The sequence below is a fragment of the Gigantopelta aegis genome, chromosome 2, assembly GCF_016097555.1.
Source record: "Gigantopelta aegis isolate Gae_Host chromosome 2, Gae_host_genome, whole genome shotgun sequence".
In the NCBI taxonomy this organism is placed as follows: Eukaryota; Metazoa; Mollusca; class Gastropoda; order Neomphalida; family Peltospiridae; genus Gigantopelta; species Gigantopelta aegis.
Window position 1 is genome coordinate 643,539 of NC_054700.1, and position 23,315 is coordinate 666,853.

The window sequence follows — 23,315 nt, forward strand, 5'->3', positions numbered from 1 at the left end:
CTATAAGGGTTGTTTTTAATGTTGCATCCTCCTTGAATACAGTATTGGTTGTTTTTAACGTTACACTTTGCCCTGAATACTGTAGAGGTTGTTTTTAACGTCGCACTCTTCTCTCAATATTGTAGAGATTGTTTCTGACATCGCACCCTCCCCTGAATACTGTAAAGGTTGTTTTTAATGTTGCACCCTCCTTGAATACAGTATTGGTTGTTTCTAACGACGCACCCTCCCCTGACTACTGTAGGGGTTGTTTTTAACGTCGCACCCTCCCCTCAATACTGTAAGGGTTGTTTTTAACGTCGCACTCTCCACTCAATACTGTAGGGGTTGTTTTTAACGTCGCACCCTCCACTCAATACTGTAGGGGTTGTTTTTAACGTCGCTCACTCCCCTGGATACTGTAGGGGCTGTTTTTAACGTCGCACCCTCTGCTCAATACTATAGGGGCTGTTTTTAACGTCGCTCACTCCCCTCAATACTGTAGATATTGTTTTTAACGTGGTACCCTCCCCTCAATACTGTAGGGGTTGTTTTTAACGTCGCACCCTCCCCTCAATACTGTAAGGGCTGTTTTTAACGTCGCACTCTCCCCTTAATACTGTAGATATTGTTTTTAACGTGGCACCCTCCCCTCAATACTGTAGGGGTTATTTTTAACGTCGCTCACTCCCCTGGATACTGTAGGGGCTGTTTTTAACGTCGCACCCTCTGCTCAATACTGTAGGGGCTGTTTTTAACGTCGCATGCTCCGCTCAATACTGTAGGGGCTGTTTTTAATCGTTGACCTCATCCCTGAATATAGTAGGTGCCTCTGCTTCTTTAGCTTACCAATGCCATGTTTTGAAGAAGAAAAAAACAAGAACCAAATATAATTTTAAAATCCCCCAACCCCCTCCCCCAAAACAAAAAACAACAAACGAACAAAACAACAGAACAACAACAAAAAACCCCAGCAAAAATCAAACCCTAATAAACGATAATAACACAAAAACAAATCACAAAACAATTAACCATACCAAACCAATACAAAACAAAACAAAACAAAACAACAGCAACAAACATTTCCACCATTTTATGACAGGTCTGAGGAAGAGTTTTCGTTTACAATGAAGACTTCGGATGACATCTTGACCCTCCTCGGAGGATATGGCTGCTTCCAGATGCTGGTTTTTGTGGCGACGGGTCTCGTATACATGACCGGGGCTTGGGTCACGTTTGCACCCATCTTCCTAGGGTACGAACCAGGACACCACTGTCGGGTACCCAAAGACAGGACGCCTAACGAGACCATTCCATCAAGATACGAGAACGGGAAGGTGGTTTTGGAGAAGTGTATAAAGTTCATTGTCAGCGGTGAATTTACCAGGTCCACAAACCTTACGAACGTCAACGTTATACAACCTTGCGATGATGGTTGGACGTATTTGTGGGACGATGCTGGAAGAACGTCATTTGTAACTGAGGTGAGACCAAAAAAACAAAAAAACAAAAACAAACAACAACAACAGCAATAACAAAACCTGCAGACGAATTACCATCATTCTCATCATTTTAATGGCCATTTCATTAACACATTACCACTGTCATCAACATCATCAGATTTACTGTCTTTCTGGTTTTATATTAACAGAGCCTGTTTTAATGACTGAATGATTAAATATATTTTCTTACTTACATATCAGAGCATATATTATTATATTCAGAGTGTTTCTTGTCCTAATGTTTGTTAAATCTCAAATTGGATTTTTGCTCCCAATCCACAGTGACGTATAGTAAGCATAGTAATCAAACGAAAGCATTTCAGTAACAACTTTACTTTGAAGGTTGTCCAGCGTTCTTAAAACAAAACAGTCATTTGAGTATTCAGTAATGGCTAACTGACGTTGTATTGAGCTCGGGATTACACGTGTGTGTACGGTACAGAGATTATTACCCTCGTGCGTTTCGGTATGGAGATATTACCAAAGCCTAACTTCAATTTCAGTGGGACCTAGTGTGCAGGAAGAACTATCTGGCGGAATTGTCCACTACCGTGTACATGGCGGGCGCAGCGGTGGGATCCGTTCTCTTGGCGCCATTTTCAGACAGGTTCGGCCGGAAGTGGATGATGCTGGGATGCTTCTGGGCTCAGAACGCGCTGGGATTCAGTTTGGCCTGGTCGGACAGTATCTTCACGTTCACCGCACTAAGGTTTTTCGTCGGAGCACTATATGTTGTGAGTTAAAATACTCTTGTTTGTTGCTATAGTAGAGTGTATGCCACCAAATCAAATCCCATAGACGACAACAGTAACATATATGGCTAAAACTGCTGCACGCAGGGTTTCATTCGATATATACATCACGGATAATAAATACTACCACCTCTCGCCCTTGAAGTTAGTGTCTGGTTGCCATATAATAATATGCACAAATATGAAATACAAGTTCAACTGCACTTTTAAAAAATACGTGTGTTCGCTATGAACGGAGAACGTCAAAAGTATACGCTCGACTCGTCGCCTGTGCGGCCATTGCTCAGCAAACCACAAACGACAGCCTGTTGTCAATTTCAGTTAACAGGTGCGTTTGCGAATTTGAAATTGTAGGGTTTGTCTCAAAAAAATGAAATGAGAAATCTTGCCCTGTACAAAGAACGTTCGGTTGAGGATACGTACTATTCTTTCGTTAAAACCGGTTTTGATCTTGACAACGTATTATCGATAATCGTACCTTCCTATTTAAGAATTAATGTTTTATAAAGTGTTAGTAGAACTTTCAAAGTTTAGTTTGTATAACACATTGATCATGTACAATGTATATAGTTTTAATAAAATATACTAAAGTAGAAAATGACCGTTTTCACTTTTTAATTTTACGTGTGGTAAAATCGACAAATTCAAATAAATATTATTTCGTTTGGAAAGGGTAAAGTTAGTTTGTTTTGTTTAACGACATCAGTGTTAGAGCATATTGATTTAATAATCTGGGCAAATTCCCCATCGACCCCTGGAAAGGTATTGTACCATACCTCTATGGATATAAATATATTTTGGAGGTATTAGACGACCCCTCAATCAAGACAGTTAAATTTGTTCAAAATCACGTGAGAAGCTCAGCGCATGCGCAAATCGCGTAAATTTCTAGTTCTACTGGCGTCCCGCTAATTGAAGAAAAACAAGCTGGTCATTGGGTTTGCAGTTGACCTAGATAATGTAGATAAGCGAGCATTGCGGAACTATAGCGATGTGGTGGGCCTTTTATGTACCAAACAGAACTGGATCATCTATTCTAAATGCTTAAATAATAAAAATATTCCAGACACTACAGCTTTAAATAAATCAGAAAATAATGGGGTTTAAGCTGCTCATTTGAGACATAACGGGTATCGTCTATGACCACCCTAGTTCCGCAGGACCCCGCACATGTTTCAAGCACAATGGTAGTTGGTACACTGGCACTATTCAAATTAAATTACAGACATTTACTGGACAAACTCCCTCACATTTATCACCAACGGCAGAACTGGTAGCTTCAATTGTTGTATGTGTGACCTGTTTCTCGTCACTAGAGGGCGATTTTCGGCCACGTGTGACCTGTTTCTCGTCACTAGAGGGCAATGTTCGGCCACGTGTGACCTGTTTCTCGCCACTACAGGGCGATGTTCGGCCACGTGTGACCTGCTTCTCGCCACTACAGGGCGATGTTCGGCCACGTGTGACCTGCTTCTCGCCACTACAGGGCGATGTTCGGCCACGTGTGATCTGCTTCTCGCCACTCCAGGGCATGTTCGGCCATGTGTGACCTGCTTCTCGCCACTACAGGGCGATGTTCGGCCACGTGTGATCTGCTTCTCGCCACTACAGGGCATGTTCGGCCACGTGTGACTTGCTTCTCGCCACTACAGGGCATGTTCGGCCATGTGTGACCTGCTTCTCGCCACTACAGGGCGATGTTCGGCTATTTATCACTTTTTATGTCATCATTTTGGTTAGTGAAGACTTGCATTGTGATATCAGATACAGATAAAAAGTTTGTTTTATTTAACGACACCACTAGAGCATGTTTGTTTATTCAGCTATTCAATGTGAAACATTTGGTAATTTTGACTTTTAGCTTGCTACACTTGTTTCATTAGTAGTAAGGTGTATTATAGGTGCACCATCCCACAGACAGGATAGCACAGACCACGGTGTTTAATATACCAATCGTGCTGCACTGACTGGTGTCAGAAATAGCCCAACGGGCCACCGACGGGGATCGATCAGGTGAGCCCTTTACCACTGCGCTACGTGTCCCGTCCAATGTTATGGGATAATTGGGGGGGGGGGGGGGGGGGGGTAGAGGGGATTCCACCTACAGGGCTGCGATTGTTTTGGGGGTTTTTTTGTGGTTTTAGCTTGTGAATTTGTATTTCATTTGCTAGGTTCAAAAATGGACTGGTTTTCGCAGGCCGCCATTTGAGCCCAGCACTTATCTACATAATAAAGACATGTCCGGGTAATATCCTTCTTAAAACACACTGGCATAGGAAGCTTGGGGGGAGCAAGGGGCATGTGCCCCCCACTTTTTAGCAGCAGCGATGGTTGTTATATATGTATACATGTGTGTATATGTATACGTGTGTGTGTACATATGCGCCCCCCGCCCCTTTTGCGCCCCCCCCCCCCCCCCCCCCCCCCCCCCCCCCCCCCGACACACACACGCACCTTTTGGCACCTTCCTACGCCCGTGAAACATTTAGTAGAAAATTACTTAAAGGGACATTCCTGAGATTGCTGCATTGTAAGATGTTTCCGACTAATAAAATATTTCTACGATTAAACTTAGATATTAAATCTATTTTCTTGTTTAGAATATCAGTGTCTGTATATTCAGTGTGCTTCTTGTCTTCTTAATATTTACAAGAGCTCGAACTGGATTCTGTTTTCAAATAATTTCGTACGAAAAATTTATATTTTAGGAAATAAAATGAAGTTTAACCTAGTACAAATATTAGACCGATCAGAAACACGTTTAATATACAGCCAATGATATTTTATGTAATTACAATCGTTAAAAAGGCTCTGTTAGTCGATAACACCTTAAAATTGCAGCAAAATCAGGAATATCCCTTTAAGGGACACATTCTTACATACAAAAGACAAAATTAGCATTAAACTAGCTTCACTTTTTTTTTCTTTCTTTTTTTCAATATGCTTCATTATTGGCTTGTCCCATCTGTAACATTTCAACACAAAACATTAATTTTAATATTTTTATCTTGAAACTATGAAGTTTCTGATTTTTTAAATGTTAGGTTCTTTAGTATATTGCTGCTTCCAGCTAAGCAAAAAGATAAATAAAACTATTTTTTAAAACTGTAATAGATTTAAGATAATGGAATTTTAAATGTTCCCATATGGAGCATTTGTTAAAATATTGTTTTATTTGTAAATCTAAATGACACAACTATTCCGTGACCACAGTCGTATCTTTGCACAAGGCAGAGTGGAAAGGACGTTATATAAAAAGACGTGGTTGCTTTCATGATCCGCTATATGGTGCTCGTCCTTAGGAGGACAGCCACTCCCTTAGGATATTCGTAACGGTGTTTCATCCCTCCTGTACTGCCTGTAGGAGGACCGCCACTCCCCTAGATATTCGTAACGGTTTTTCATCCCTCCTGTACTGCCTGTAGGACCGCCACTCCCCTAGGATATCCGCAGCGGTGTTTCATCCCTCCTGTACTGCCTGTAGGAGGACCGCCACTCCCCTAGGATATCGTAACGGTGTTTCATCCCTCCTGTACCGCCCCAAACTTGTATACAGCTGTCTTGGCGTGCACTCATGAAACACTGAAAACGACGATGATATCAGGTGTTCGTAATAAGTGAGCTTTTCCCCGAAGACACCCGTGATGAGCACTACCAACAGTCATCAAGTCCACACTTGGAATTGTACAAGACTTTCACCAAAAGGATGAAAAGGCATGTACATGGTCAAAATAGTCAGCGATGCGTCATATCGTGAAATGACCTCTTTGTGTCTACCATAAAATGTTTTGAAGGCTTTCAGAAGTTCTTGGATATTATAGCCCTGATCAAACCACTTTTCTACCAGAACGATATGTCGGTCTTTAAAATCAACTTGTGATGAGCCTGCCCTAGGTTATCTCAGAAGTTGCGAAATATAGACATCCAGTAATATTGCTCAACGTGAAGGGAAAAGTGTCTGTTTGAAAGCTGAAGTCGTCCCTTTGAATCATACAGCTTTGTGTGAAGGCCAATCTTCTTCTGAATATCTATGTAGATATCAGGGTATGAAACAGATTTCATACTTTCCATAGTTTCCTATATTTCTAATTCTGGTGGATACATTAATGGAAGCTAATCTGTGATATTATTATTATTATTATTATTATTATTATTATTATTGCATGGTGTAATATCATCAATATATCGAAAGGTGAAATTAAACTCCTTTGTTATGATTTAGCCACATTAGTTAGATAATACTATTCATATGCGTAGAGAAACACGTATTTGGTCTAGACATAATTAACACACTCGTTCACAGTGCCCCAAAAATATGATTGACGGTCAATAAATTTAATGTTTTGTATAAAATATGGAATTGTGAATCATTGTTTGTTTCTTTGTTTTTACTTTACTTTCTTTCTTATTAGTCCAACCGAAGAGGACTGTAGGTTTCATTTCCGCCCTTCTGTCTGTCTGTCCGTCTGTCTGTCCGTCCATGTACTATTACAGATTAAGTTTGATTTTCATAGTGATATACCTATTTTGACAGTTATGGCACTTAGATTTAGGACATCTGAAAATTAGTTTTCCGGACTTTTGTTTTGCATTGCCTCAAGATATTGCGCTGGAAGTTTATGTGTAGCTATCAATCAAACAACCACTGACATTCATGGCAATTTACCCATTTACCACGTTTTGTTACAGATCAAGTTTGACATTCATGGCGATTTACCCATTTACCACGTTCTATTACAGATCAAGTTTGACATTCATGGCGATTTACCCATTTACCACGTTCTGTTACAGATCAAGTTTGACATTCATGGCAATTTACCCATTTACCACGTTCTGTACAGATCAAGTTTGACATTCATGGAAATTTACCCATTTACCACGTTCTGTTACAGATCAAGTTTGACATTCATGGCGATTTATCCATTTGCCACGTTCTGTTACAGATCAAGTTTGACATTCATGGCAATTTACCCATTTACCACGTTCTATTACAGATCAAGTTTAACATTCATGGCAATTTACCCATTTACCACGTTCTGTTACAGATCACGTTTGACATTCATGGCAATTTACCCATTTACCACGTTCTATTACCGATCAAGTTTATCATTTATGGCAATTTACCCATTTACCACGTTCTGTTACAGATCACGTTTGACATTCATGGCAATTTACCATTTACCACGTTCTGTTACAGATCAAGTTTGACATTCATGGCAATTTACCCATTTACCACGTTCTGTTACAGATCACGTTTGACATTCATGGCAATTTACCCATTTACCACGTTCTGTTACAGGTCACGTTTGACATTCATGGCAATTTACCCATTTACCACGTTCTGTTACAGATCAAGTTTGACATTCATGGCAATTTACCCATTTACCACGTTCTGTACAGATCAAGTTTGACATTCATGGCAATTTACCCATTTACCACGTTCTGTACAGATCAAGTTTGACATTCATGGCAATTTACCCATTTACCACGTTCTGTTACCCATTTTTCACACAGTTATGGCTCTAGAACTTAAGAGATATGAACATATGTTGTGCTCGGTAGGGGACATGTATTGCGTCAACAGTACCCAAAGAATGGCGCTTTTCTATCTATCTTTCTTTCTATCTTTCTTGCTTTCTTGTGTTCTTTCTTTCTTTCTTATTGTCTCTTTCTTTCTTTCTTGTTTTCTATCTTTCTGTCTGTCTACCTTTCTTTCTTTCTTATTTTCTGTCTTTCTTTATATCTATCTTTTTTTCTATTTTTCTTTATCATATTCTGTCTATCTTTCTTTCTTTCTAACTTTATTTTATTTTCTATCTATCTATGTATCTAGACCGGCCTCGTTGGCGTCGTGGTTATGCCATCGGTCTACAGGCTGGTAGGTACTGGGTTCGGATCCCAGTCGAGGCATGTGATTTTTAACTAGTTCAACAAAGGCCATGGTTTGTGCTATCCTGCCTGTGGGAAGCGCAAATAAAAGATCCCTTGCTGACTGTCGTAAAAGAGTAGCCTATGTGGCGACAGCGGGTTTCCTCTAAAAAAAACAGTGTCCGAATGACCATATGTTTGACGTCCAATAGCCGATGATAAGATAAAAAAAATCAATGTGCTCTATTGGCGTCGTTAAATAAAAAAAACTTTACCTTTTTTTTATCTATCCATCTGTCTATCTATCTATCTATCTATCTATCTATCTGTCTGTCTGTCTGTCTGTCTATCTTTCTCATTTTGTATCATTCTTTCCTATTTTCTATCTTTCTTTCTTTCTTTCTTATCTTTCTTTTTGTATTTTCTATCTTTCTTTTTGTATTTTCTATCTTTCTTTCTCCCCAGACGACGTCCATTACGTCCTTTGTGATGATGATCGAGGTGTTTCCGTCCAGTCACCGCATGATGCCGTCAGTGCTGATGCAGGGTTTCTGGTCGGCAGGGGTGATGACCTTCGCCCTGTTCGGGTATTTCGTCCAAGACTGGAGGAAACTCGAAATGGTTATTGCATTGCCAAGCATCGTCACAGTCGTTTATGCTTGGTAGGTATTTTGTTTTGTTTCGTTTTTTATTTGTGTTGTGTTTTCTTTTCTTTTCTTTTGTGTGTGACAAGCTAAAACCAGTTAAAACCTTCACAGGATAAAGCCGATATCCTACGTCATCCTACATCATGAACTATTGCCAAATAACCACGATAGTATCAAAATTTAGTAACCCGATATATATATATATATATATATATATATATATATATATATATATATATATATATATATATATATAATATATAATATATGTAATATTTTTTAATATATTGCACTGGGCCACATTGTTCAGAAGACGATTGCACAGTAATAAATAGGAGTGGCTGTCCTCTTAAAGGTGAGGCACTAAATAGAGATTTATGGAATCGACCAAATTCAGAGATAGGGTTGTGAGCATGGATATGAGTTCTGTCGTTCAGATGTTTATGAAACTCACAATCATTTCCTTTATGTTTCCTGCTGAAATACGTTTTTTACCGCTCTAACGTTGGTTTTTTCGTTAAGATCGAAATATATCATGTAAAACTGTTAGTCTTGTTTTCTCCCCACAAATGTTGGAAGCGTTTGGGGACTGAACCCCGACGTATGTTTTTTTTTTCTTCTATTATTATAGTTTCAACATTATTTTAGGCTCCTGCCTGAATCCATTTTGTGGTTGATCTCAAAAGGGCGAGTTGAAGAAGCTGAGAGAGTTCTGAGAACAGCCGCCAAGACCAACAGGAAAGAGTTACCGTCAACTATAAGGACGATCCTCGAGAACATCTCCAAGGGTGACAAGGACCAGACTAATGATGCAGCTATTTCTGGTATCAACGACCAGACCAGTCCTGCGACTACTTCCGGTATCAGCAACCAGACCGATCCTGTAGCTATAACCGGTATCAGCAACCCCGCAGTGTCTACTACTGACCCGGACTTTCTTTCGCCGGGCGATATCTCCACCTCTTTTGAAAACCAAGACAAGAAGACAATGGCGGACGGTGGCCCGGAAACGACCGACGCACCAGAATCAGTGGTCAGCCAAAACGGACGGCAACGAGAACGCGACGATGACGTCACTGGTGTCAGCGTTAAGGAATCACACACGTCTGTGAAAGTAGTTGATCCCAGGAACCAGCAAAATGAAATGACTTTCATCAGCATGTTGCTTGAGCCAAACATAAGAACATACTGCATTATCATCTTCTACTTGTTGTAAGTGGCTGTTTTTTAATTCGTTTTTGAATCAAACATTAATATTGAAACACAGTTTGCCGAAGTGGCTATAAGATGTCATTTCCAATTTTAAAATAACAGACGCTGGGTAAGGACTAAGTCTCGTCGATTGCGTAGTGGTCTGTTAAACAACTTGTATTACAAGTTAGTAGCCTAGATGTTGACAAGTGCTCTGTGATTCTTTTCCGGGCCGTGTCTGGAGGGAATGTATCACAGCCCCGGTCAAGTTGTGGGTAGCACCAACATGATGGGATCGCCATCTATTGTCCACAGCCGGACAGGTTTAAGGATTACACATGGCATACTGTCTCCATACTGGTTTATTAGTTGCACCCTATCTAACTGAAACTGGGCGAAATCTGTCAGCACCATTGACGATGTATTACAATTCCAATTTTGTTTCATTACTTTCAGTTTCATGTTGATAACTCCAGTTGAATGCTAATTTCAGGCGTATTTTGATATTTCCTGTTTTATGTTTTCAGTAGTTTTTTATTTCCAGTTTCATGTTGATATTGCCATATACGTTAAGATTTCATGTTGATATTTCCAGTTTTGTGATCAACCTCAGTTATTTTGGAACATTATTCTCGACCCCGACCTTACACGGAAACCGGTTTCTGAACGTGTTCATCAGCGGAGCGATACAAATGCCCGCGCTCCTGATATGCACGTTTCTCAATCGAATGTGAGTATTATAATGTATTGACCTGTAGAGTACCTCCAGTCACACCCTTACCCTCAGCCTTATCTTACCCCCAGTCACACCCTTACCCTCAGCCTTATCTTACCCCAGTCATAGCATTACCATCAGCCTTATCTTACCCCAGTCATAGCATTACCCTCAGCCTTATCTTACCCCAGTCATATCATTACCCTCAGCCTTATCTTACCCAGTCACACCCTTACCCTCAGCCTTATCTTACCCCAGTCACACCCATACCCTCAGTCTTATCTTACCCCAGTCACATCCTTACCCTCAGCCTTATCTTACTCCAGTCACATCTTTACCCTCAGCCTTATCTTACCCCCAGTCATACCCTTACCCTTGGCCTTATTTTACCCCAGTCACATCCTTACCCTCAGCCTTATCTTACCCTAGTCACACCCTTACCCTCAGTCTTATCTTACCCCAGTCATATCATTACCCTCAGCCTTATCTTACCCCAGTCACACCCTTACCCTCAGCCTTATTTTACCCCAGTCACACCCATACCCTCAGCCTTATCTTACCCCAGTCATATCCTTACCCTCAGCCTTATACCCCTTACCCTCAGCCTTATCTTACCCCAGTCTCATCCTTACCCTCAGCCTTATCTTACCCCAGTCTCATCCTTACCCTCAGCCTTATCTTACCCCAGTCTCATCCTTACCCTCAGCCTTATCTTACCCCAGTCTCATCCTTACCCTCAGCCTTATCTTACCCCAGTCTCATCCTTACCCTCAGCCTTATCTTACCCCCAGTCTCATCCTTACCCTCAGCCTTATCTTACCCCAGTCACATCCTTACCCTCAGCCTTATCTTACCCCAGTCACATCCTTACCCTCTTTCCCAATGATTGCCTTATCTTACCCCAGTCTCATCCTTACCCTCAGCCTTATCTTACCCCAGTCTCATCCTTACCCTCAGCCTTATCTTACTCCAGTCACATCCTTACCCTCAGCCTTATCTTACCCCCAGTCACACCCTTACCCTTGGCCTTATTTTACCCCAGTCACATCCTTACTCTCAGCCTTATCTTACCCTAGTCACACCCTTACCCTCGGTCTTATCTTACCCCAGTCATATCATTACCCTCAGCCTTATCTTACCTAAGTCACACCCTTACCCTCAGCCTTATTTTACCCCAGTCACACCCATACCCTCAGCCTTATCTTACCCCAGTCATATCCTTACCCTCAGCTAGGGTGGCACTTACCCTAGTCACTCCTTACCCTCAACTTATCTTACCCCAGTCATATCATTACCCTCAGCCTTATCTTACCCCAGTCACACCCTTACCCTCAGCCTTATTTTACCCCAGTCACACCCATACCCTCAGCCTTATCTTACCCCAGTCATATCCTTACCCTCAGCCTTATCTTACCCCAGTCTCATCCTTACCCTCAGCCTTATCTTACCCCAGTCTCATCCTTACCCTCAGCCTTATCTTACCCTAGTCACATCCTTACCCTCAGCCTTATCTTACCCCAGTCTCATCCTTACCCTCAGCCTTATCTTACCCCAGTCACATCCTTACCCTCAGCCTTATCTTACCCCAGTCTCATCCTTACCCTCAGCCTTATCTTACCCCAGTCTCATCCTTACCCTCAGCCTTATCTTACCCCAGTCTCATCCTTACCCTCAGCCTTATCTTATTGACCAGTCTCATCCTTACCCTCAGCCTTATCTTACTCCAGTCTCAACTAGCTTCTTACCAATCAGCCTTATCTTACCCCAGTCTCATCCTTACCCTCAGCCTTATCTTACTCCAGTCACATCCTTACCCTCAGCCTTATCTTACTAGGGTACCCTCATCCTTACCCTCACTCCGGTATCTTACTCCAGTCTCATCCTTACCCTCAGCCTTATCTTACCCCAGTCTCATCCTTACCCTCAGCCTTATCTTACCCCAGTCTCATCCTTACCCTCAGCCTTATCTTACCCCAGTCACATCCTTACCCTCAGCCTTATCTTACTCCAGTCTCATCCTTACCCTCAGCCTTATCTTACCCCAGTCTCATCCTTACCCTCAGCCTTATCTTATTGACCAGTCTACATCCTTACCCTCAGCCTTATCTTACTCCGGTATGCAACTAGCATCCTTACCCTCAGCCTTATCTTACCCCAGTCTCATCCTTACCCTCAGCCTTATCTTACCCCAGTCACATCCTTACCCTCAGCCTTATCTTACTCCAGTCTCATCCTTACCCTCAGCCGTATCTTACCCCAGTCACATCCTTACCCTCAGCCTTATCTTACCCCAGTCTCATCCTTACCCTCAGCCTTATGTTATATTGACCAGTCTCATCCTTACCCTCGGGACTTATCTTAGGGTAGTCTCATCCTTACCCTCAGCCTTATCTTACCCCAGTCACATCCTTACCCTCAGCCTTATCTTACCCCAGTCTCATCCTTACCCTCAGCCGTATCTTACTCCAGTCTCGTCCTTACCCTCAGCCGTATCTTACCCCAGTCACATCCTTACCCTCAGCCTTATCTTACTCCAGTCTCATCCTTACCCTCAGCCTTATCTTACCCCAGTCTCATCCTTACCCTCAGCCTTATCTTACCCCAGTCTCATCCTTACCCTCAGCCTTATCTTACTCCAGTCTCATCCTTACCCTCAGCCTTATCTTACCCTAGTCTCATCCTTACCCTCAGCCTTATCTTACCCCAGTCACATCCTTACCCTCAGCCTTATCTTACCCCAGTCTCATCCTTACCCTCAGCGTTATCTTATCCAGTCCTGTCCTTACCCTCAGCCGTATCTTACCCCAGTCACTTCCTTACCCTCTCCCTTATCTTACTCCAGTCTCATCTTACCCTCAGCCTTATCTTACCCCAGTCTCATCCTTACCCTCAGCCTTATCTTATCCAGTCTCATCCTTACCCTCATAACTTATCTTACCCTAGTCTCATCCTTAGTTTGTCACTCCGGTATCTTACCCCAGTCACATCCTTACCCTCAGCCTTATCTTACCCCAGTCTCATCCTTACCCTCAGCGTTATCTTATCCAGTCCTGTCCTTACCCTCAGCCGGGACTTACCCCAGTCACATCCTTACCCTCAGCCTTATCTTACTCCAGTCTCATCCTTACCCTCAGCCTTATCTTACCCCAGTCTCATCCTTACCCTCAGCCTTATCTTACCCTAGTCTCATCCTTACCCTCAGCCTTATCTTACCCCAGTCACTTGAGTTTACCCTCAGGTATCTTACCCCAGTCTCATCCTTACCCTCAGCCTTATCTTACCCCAGTCTCATCCTTACCCTCAGCCTTATCTTACCCCAGTCACATCCTTACCCTCAGCCTAATAACGGGACTTACCCCAGTCTCATCCTTACCCTCAGCCTAATCTTACCCCAGTCTCATCCTTACCTTCAGCCTTATCTTACCCCAGTCTCATCCTTACCCTCAGCCTTATCTTACCCCAGTCACATCCTTACCCTCAGCCTTATCTTACCCCAGTCTCATCCTTACCCTCAGCCGTATCTTACTCCAGTCTCGTCCTTACCCTCAGCCTTATCTTACCCATGCAGTCTCATCCTTACCCTCAGCCTTATCTTACCCCAGTCACATCCTTACCCTCAGTCTTATCTTACCCCAGTCACATATTTACCCTCAGCCTTATCTTACTCCCAGTCACACCCTTACCCATGGCCTTATTTTACCCCAGTCACATCCTTACCCTCAGCCTTATCTTACCCCAGTCTCATCCTTACCCTCAGCCTTATCTTACCGGGACCAGTCTCATCCTTACCCTCAGCCTTATCTTACCCCAGTCTCATCCTTACCCTCAGCGTTATGTTATATTGACCTGTCTTACAATAATAACGGGACGTACTAGGGTGGCACTTGAGTTTGTCACTCCGGTATGCAACTAGCTTCTTTCCCAATGATTCACCTTATGGATCGTATACACAATATAGTATACTAGGAATTTCGGCAATACAACATATAGATACTCTGTTTATGAAAGAAAGAAAGAAATGTTTTATTTAACGACGCACTCAGCACATTATTTTACGGTTATATGGCGTCAGACATATGGTTAAGGACCACACCGATTTTGAGAGGAAACCCACTGTCGCCACTACATAGGCTACTCTTTCCGATTAGCAGCAAGGGATCTTTTATTTGCGCTTCCCACAGGCAGGATAGCACAAACCATGGCCTTTGTTGACCAGTTATGGATCACTGGTCGGTGCAAGTGGTTTACACCTACCCACTGAGCCTTGCGGAGCACTCACTCGGGGTTTGGAGTCGGTATCTGGATTAAAAATCCCATGCCTCGAGTGGGATCCGAACCCAGTACCTACCAGCATGTAGACCGATGGCCTACCACGACGCCACTGAGGCCGGTCTGTTTATGAAAGACAGCAATTAGTGACAAAAGTGTGTATTACTTATATATTGAACAAACACACAAACAAAAACAAACACACAAGAACAAACACACAAAATAAAATAGCAATATCGTATATATAGTCCGTCCCATCCTCCTACAACAATGCTTTTTATAAATAATTTCAATTTTGTTGGACTAAGAAGAAAGTAAAAGTTTTTTGGAAATAATTTTTGTTTGTTTTGTTTAAAGAAACCAATGAACATTGATTTACTGGATGTCAAACATATGACCAGTCATTTTTGACACAGTCATAGAGAAAAAAACCGCTACATTTTTCCATTAGTAGCAAGAATCATACAACATACCACGGGCTTTGATATGCCAGTCGTGGTGCACTGGTTGTCACTAGAAATAGCCTAATGGGCCCACTGACGGGGATCGAGTCCCACACCGACCGCACATCTAGCGAACTGGGCTAGCCTACATCCAGCCCCTTTTGGAAATAACAATATATATATATATATATATATATTCAATTTAGAAAACAATCGTAAATAATTTGTAGTAAATTCCATAGCCTGAAAAAGGGCGTTCCCTGTGGGACAGACTATTGGTATACTGTGCGAAAATCAAACATTCTGACAAGTTAAAGAATATGTTCAACACAGTTATTGCTTGAAATTATTAACATAAGTACTGAAGATGTATTTTTAAGTTTTTAAAAATAAGACTTATTATCGGTTACACTGTGTTTACTTAGCATGTTTACGATCATCGACACTCGTTTCTCTTTCAGAACCGGTCGTCGAATACCGATTTGCATCTTTCTGCTGGTTTGCTCCGCTATGAATACCGTTGTTGTGTTTCTCCCCGCCCACACGGGTACGTCTCTTGATAACGATTTGTGTTGGTTAGTTTCATGCGTGTCTAACAACACCCTAGAACGATGTAAACTGCGGCCATTTGGTGAATAATATACGGTTATTTGGTCCATTGAGAGAGAGAGAGAGAGAGAGAGAGAGAGAGAGAGAGAGAGAGAGAGAGAGAGAGAGAGAGAGAGAGAGTGAGTGAGTGAGTGAGTGAGTGAGTGAGTGAGTGAGTGAGTGAGTGAGTGAGTGAGTGAGTGAGTGAGTGGGAGGGGGGTGGGGAGTGATAGTCAGATGGGATCGATTTGATTTGTTCCTTGCAACTGACCGAGTCGATTTGACTTGTTACTTCTTGTATCATTTTAATATTCTGTTTTAGCTGACGGGGCTGATTTGACATGTTAATTTCTTGAATCATTTTAATATTCTGTTTTAGCTGATGGGGCTGATTTGAAATGGTTACAAATATTCTGTTTTAGCTGACGGGGCTGATTTGACTTGTTAATTTTCTTGTATCATTTTAATATTCTGCTTTAGATGACGGGGCTGATTTGACTTGTTATTTTCTTGTATCATCTTAATATTCTGTTTTAGCTGACGGATTGATTTGACTTGTTAATTTCTGGTATCATTTTAATATTCTGTTTTAGCTGACGGGGCTGATTTGACTTGTTACATTTCTTGTATCATTTTAATATTCTGTTTTAGCTGACGGGACTGATTTTACTTGTTAATTTCTTATATCATTTTAATATTCTGTTTTAGCTGACGGGACTGATTTGAAATGGTTCAAAATCACGCTGGTCATGATTGGGTTATTTGGAGTCATCGGAAGTTACTCCATTATCCTCTTGTATGCATCTGAGATATTTCCCACGACAGTAAGGTGAAAGCATGTTTAAAAAACAACCGCCCGATAGTAAATCTGAAACAACCAACAACAAACAAAAATAAAACAAAAACAAACCCCCAAAAACAACAACAAACAAAACAAAACACATTACCAAACAAAACAAAACAAAACAAAGCCTATAACCAGTGGTGATACTTAAAAATTAAAAAACCCTAGAATGTTTGCTTAACGAGGACTTACGATGTGTTACATACCAATAGTTGTTTTCATGTGTGTGTATAGGCCACACCACTTTACAGACAAAACACAAGAACATATCATCCATATGTGAATACACATACATATAGCCAGCAAGTAGTGCTAGTTTAACATACTTTGTATAGGCCACACGACTTTACAAACAAAACACAAGAACATAACATCCATATGTGAATACACATACATATAGCCAGCAAGTAGTGCTAGTTTAACATACTTTATGCAGTTCTTAACAATATGTGTATAGTTAGAATGCAGAGTGTACTGAGAGAAAGATAGGAAACCCAGTGCCGCCAAATAGTCCACTCCTAAAAAAACAATAACAGATCTTAAATAGGCATTTTCCCATATACAGGACAGTACACACCACGATCTTTGAAACAGCAGTCGTGGGTACCAGTCGTTGAAATGGGAAACACCAGTCTACTGAGGGCGACCCGTTGTATTTCGGGCGAGCACTCTACCACTAAGCTACATCCTGCTCACCACCCAACAAGGTTAAGAAGAAGAAAAAACCTCCCTTCAATATTTATAATTATGATCACCCTGTCACCGACCCTCACACCCCGACATATATTATGATCCAATTTCACAAAACGACGTAGATCCTAAACGTAAATCGATTTTCGAAATAAATAAATTTCTTTCATTGTTACTGTGATCCGACTTTCGTAATGGCGTAATTTAAAAACAAATGTAAAATGAATCCAAAAGTTCAACTACAACAGGTGTTAAACAGCTAAGGGTAAACATGCACATAAATATTTAGTTAATTGGAAGTGCGCCAGTACTACATGTAGTTATTTAAATGACGCATGCTGGGTTTCTTTCAGAGGGTATGAAGTGTAAAACGTTTAGTTTTATTGTTTTTCCCTTCACTGTTGTAACTTATTTCTTGTAGAAACCAAGCTCTGGGAATTGCGTTTTTCTTTGAAAATATTGGCGGGATTTGTGCACCCGTTGTTGTTTACACTGTAAGTATTTACAAAACATCCTATCTTCTGACACCAACATCCATTGTTGTGTACACTGTAAGTATCTACAAAACAAGACACCAACACCCATTGGTGTGTACTCTAAGCATCTACAAAACATCCAATCTTCTGACGCCAACACCCATTGGTGTGTACACTGTAAGTATCTACAAAACATCCTATCTTGTGACACCAACATCCATTGTTGTGTACACTGTAAGTATCTACAAAACATTCCATATTCTGACACCAACACCCATTGTTGTGTACACTGTAAGTATCTACAAAACATTCCATCTTCTGACACCAACACCCATTGTTGTGTACACTGTAATTATCTTCAAAACATCCCATCTTCTGACACCAACACCCATTGTTGTGTACACTGTAAGTATCTACAAAACATCCCATCTTCTGACACCAACACCCATTGTTGTGTACACTGTAAGTATCTACAAAACATCCCATCTTCTGACACAAAAACCCATTGTTGGTAGTTGATGAACCTCTGACGAACACGGTGGGCTATATAAAGTTAAAGTTTGTTTAAAACATGACATTATATTGTAGTTGATAAACCTCTGACGAACACGGTGGGCTATATAAAGTTAAAGTTTGTTTAAAACATGACATTCTATTGTAGTTGATAAACCTCTGACGAACACGGTGGGCTATATAAAGTTAAAGTTTGTTTTGTTTAAAACATGACATTCTATTGTAGTTGATAAACCTCTGACGAACACGGTGGGCTATATAAAGTTAAAGTTTGTTTAAAACATGACATTCTATTGTAGTTGATAAACCTCTGACGAACACGGTGGGCTATATAAAGTTAACGTTTGTTTAAAACATGACATTCTATTGTAGTTGATAAACCTCTGACGAATACGGTGGGCTATATAAAGTTAAAGTTTGTTTAAAACATGACATTATATTGTAGTTGATAAACCTCTGACGAACACGGTGGGCTATATAAAGTTAAAGTTTGTTTTGTTTAAAACATGACATTCTATTGTAGTTGATAAACCTCTGACGAACACGGTGGGCTATATAAAGTTAAAGTTTGTTTAAAACATGACATTCTATTGTAGTTGATGAACCTCTGACGAACACGGTGGGCTATATAAAGTTAAAGTTTGTTTAAAACATGACATTATATTGTAGTTGATGAACCTCTGACGAACACGGTGGGCTATATAAAGTTAAAGTTTGTTTAAAACATGACATTCTATTGTAGTTGATAAACCTCTGACGAACACGGTGGGCTATATAAAGTTAAAGTTTGTTTAAAACATGACATTATATTGTAGTTGATAAACCTCTGACGAACACGGTGGGCTATATAAAGTTAAAGTTTGTTTTGTTTAAAACATGACATTCTATTGTAGTTGATAAACCTCTGACAAACACGGTGGGCTATATAAAGTTAAAGTTTGTTTAAAACATGACATTATATTGTAGTTGATAAACCTCTGACGAACACGGTGGGCTATATAAAGTTAAAGTTTGTTTAAAACATGACATTATATTGTAGTTGATAAACCTCTGACGAACACGGTGGGCTATATAAAGTTAAAGTTTGTTTTGTTTAAAACATGACATTCTATTGTAGTTGATAAACCTCTGACGAACACGGTGGGCTATATAAAGTTATATTGTAGTTGATAAACCTCTGAGGAACACGGTGGGCTATATAAAGTTAAAGTTTGTTTAAAACATGACATTCTATTGTAGTTGATAAACCTCTGACGAACACGGTGGGCTATATAAAGTTAAAGTTTGTTTAAAACATGACATTATATTGTAGTTGATAAACCTCTGACGAACACGGTGGGCTATATAAAGTTAAAGTTTGTTTTGTTTAAAACATGACATTCTATTGTAGTTGATAAACGTCTGACGAACACGGTGGGCTATATAAAGTTATATTGTAGTTGATAAACCTCTGACGAACACGGTGGGCTATATAAAGTTAAAGTTTGTTTAAAACATGACATTATATTGTAGTTGATGAACCTCTGACGAACACGGTGGGCTATATAAAGTTAAAGTTTGTTTTAAACATGACATTATATTGTAGTTGATAAACCTCTGACGAACACGGTGGGCTATATAAAGTTAAAGTTTGTTTAAAACATGACATTATATTGTAGTTGATGAACCTCTGACGAACACGGTGGGCTATATAAAGTTAAAGTTTGTTTTAAACATGACATTATATTGTAGTTGATAAACCTCTGACGAACACGGTGGGCTATATAAAGTTAAAGTTTGTTTAAAACATGACATTCTATTGTAGTTGATAAACCTCTGACGAACACGGTGGGCTATATAAAGTTAAAGTTTGTTTAAAACATGACATTCTATTGTAGTTGATGAACCCCTGACGAACACGGTGGGCTATATAAAGTTAAAGTTTGTTTTCTTTAACGACACCATTGATTTATTAGTCATCGGCTATTGGATGTCAAACATATGGTAATTTTTACATATCTTAGAGAGAAAACCTGCTACATTTTTCCAGTAGTAGCAAGGAATCTTTTATATGCACCATCCCACAGACAGGAGAGCCCATACCACGGCCTTTTATATATCAGACTGCAACGAGAAATAGACAAATGGGCGCATCGAAAGGGATCGATCCTAAACCGATCGCGCATTAAGCGAGCGCTTTACGACGGGACTACATCCCGCCCCCGATGGGCTATATAAAGACCTATGCTTAAAAAACGTTTAGAGTCTAGACTCATAATAGAGTCCAAGACATTACCCTCATGGCAACACCATGTAAATTACATGCGTGTGACGTCATTAGAGATTCGAGTGTAGACTAAAGGTTTGTAACCAGGGACCTAGATTTAATGGTAGATATGTGTGGTCGATCGTGGTTTGTACTGTTATTTCACTGTGTTCAAATTATTATTCCAGGCAAAGAAGAACGCAAATATTCCACTTGTGATATTTGCTGTGGGCACTGTGATTGGTGGAATTTTGGTTTTGCTTTTACCAGAAACAAAGAATCGACCTCTGCCTCAGACGATTAGTGACGTCGTCAGCTGGAAAAAAGATGTACAAGAGAAACACAGCTAGAAACGACGTGAAAATCATGTGTGAGCACCCATACACACAAAAACAAAAAGAAAAAAAGAAGAAAAGAAAACGAAACCGACACATCACCACAGAACCCCTTCCCGACAAAAACAAAATACCAAAACAACATCAAACAACAAAAACAGACCCCCCCCCCCCCCCTCCAATCAATATAGCAATAACATAAACCGGAATGGTCACCATGGATGGATCACAATTATTATACTATAATGTGTCGTTATATTAGTATGTGGAATTAAAGTAGACGACTCTAACTCCCAAAGGACATGTCTGTTCTGTTTTGTGCAGCTAAGTCTTTGACCTGTTATAAATTCCAGAACTACCAGATATAGACTGGATTGGTGAATTGTTTTACAAGTACTGATGTAGCAAGAAATGACAAGTTAAAGTTACCGCATATACTTACCAGTGGCATGGATGGTTACTTGCACACTTTTAATGTTTTGATTTACAGCCGATAGTCCCAGTGCGAAAGCGTGCAATTAACCATTCATTCCACGAGTAACTTAAATAGGTAACCGACTTGTACAAAGTGCCTATATGACGCTGCGTGAGGCAAGAAGGAAGTTTAGCTGAGACTGGTTTTAAACGTTCTTAAAGCATTATGTACCATCCTAAGTACTCGTATTGAATCCTAGCGAGAAAAATGAAGTAGCCTAATTTTAGAAGAAAGATCACAGAAATAACAGCAGGGCAAGTTTAGTTGAACGAGCCAACCAACAGGCGTCGATCGGGAGAGCACTGTGTACCTATTGTATCTTAATACAGATATGTTACAGATTTGTAGCTTAACCATACTTGGTGTCCAATTTCTGAAACTAGGGTCTGTGACTAATAGTTTCTGAAACTAGGGTCTGTAACTTTAATACAATTTCTGAAACTAGGGTCTGTAACTTTAATACAATTTCTGAAACTAGGGTCTGTAACTTTAATACAATTTCTGAAACTAGGGTCTGTAACTTTAATACAGTTTCTGAAACTAGGGTCTGTAACTTTAATACAATTTCTGAAACTAGGGTCTGTAACTTTAATACAATTTCTGAAACTAGGGTCTGTAACTTTAATACAATTTCTGAAACTAGGGTCTGTAACTTTAATACAGTTTCTGAAACTAGGGTCTGTAACTTTAATACAGTTTCTGAAACTAGGGTCTGTAACTTTAATACAGTTTCTGTCAGAATACTTCCTCTCACTCCATAACATCCCTGAGGCTAGTTCAAGGAGAGTAACCTACGCATGTGCACGTAGGCCTATATGGTATCAATGCGGTAATATCTTAAATGGCTCCCCATGATCCATGTTAGGGAGATCAATTAATCACTCCCCTCAATTTGTTGTGGCGAGGTTTGAGAATATATACCGTGAAAAATACAACAATATTGAGAGGGTTACAGGGTGTAAACCACCAAATCAAATCCCATAGACGACAATTGTAACGTGTGGCTAAAACTGCTACGTGCAACGTATCAATCGACATATGCAACATGGATATAAATAATACCACCCCTCACCCTTAAAGTTAATTGGAAACAAATTGGGAAGATAACGGGTAGCGTGTATGACTTTGACCAGGCCGGATATTGTTTGGTTTAGTACTACCTATGACTGCTGTTTATAGGAAGTACTATGCACTGATAAAGTTTAGAACGTCAAACCGCTACTTACCGGTAGAAACTGGGCGCTGGAATAATACACTTCGGCAAGATAGATTATGAACTTTACGCGACATCAATGAAATTGGAGACGAATTCCACTATTTATTCATGTCAAAAAAATAAAATAATAATACTATATATATTTTTTTTTTTCGGAAACAGCATTTACATCCATATTATTATAAACGGTCCAGTACTTATAAATTTAGTCAGCTCATTAAAAATAAAATAATAAATATACTAAAGAAATTAGCAAAATTTATAAATAACATCACTAGCGTTTTTAAACGACCATGACTTCCATTATTCTTGGAGCAAATAATGATACAATTCAATAAATTAAATGAATCAAATATTTATCCAGTGTCTACATATTATATACACTATATTGTAATACTTGATTTATATTCATGGCTTAGGTTGTCGTTAGCGAAATCGCCGTATGTGAATTAAAGGTGAATTTGTTTGTTGTTTTTAAAAAATATTAATTGGCCAAAAAGTATTTTGTTTATTGCTAGTAGGTTTCGTTACCCAGCTTAAGTCATGTATATTGAGAATTGTGTGAAA

The 23,315-nt window shown here is 40.1% G+C and overlaps 1 protein-coding gene across 2 annotated transcripts; it reads left to right on the forward strand.

Moving 5' to 3' along the window:
• Positions 1-1,075: 1,075 nt before the first annotated feature.
• LOC121379457 (organic cation transporter protein-like) lies at positions 1,076-21,890 on the forward strand. 2 transcript variants are annotated; one of them, XM_041508103.1, is made up of 9 exons: positions 1,076-1,463; positions 1,985-2,215; positions 8,567-8,763; positions 9,397-9,960; positions 10,535-10,669; positions 15,828-15,913; positions 16,663-16,783; positions 17,910-17,982; positions 20,911-21,890. In XM_041508103.1, the coding sequence occupies exons 1-9, from the start codon at positions 1,107-1,109 to the stop codon at positions 21,070-21,072; spliced, it is 1,926 nt and encodes a 641-aa protein (XP_041364037.1). In that variant the 5' UTR covers positions 1,076-1,106; the 3' UTR covers positions 21,073-21,890. The 2 variants fall into 2 exon arrangements, with proteins under 2 accessions (XP_041364037.1, XP_041364045.1); XM_041508111.1 differs by having other exon boundaries at positions 16,663-16,778; positions 20,911-21,041.
• The last annotated feature ends 1,425 nt before the right edge of the window (positions 21,891-23,315 follow it).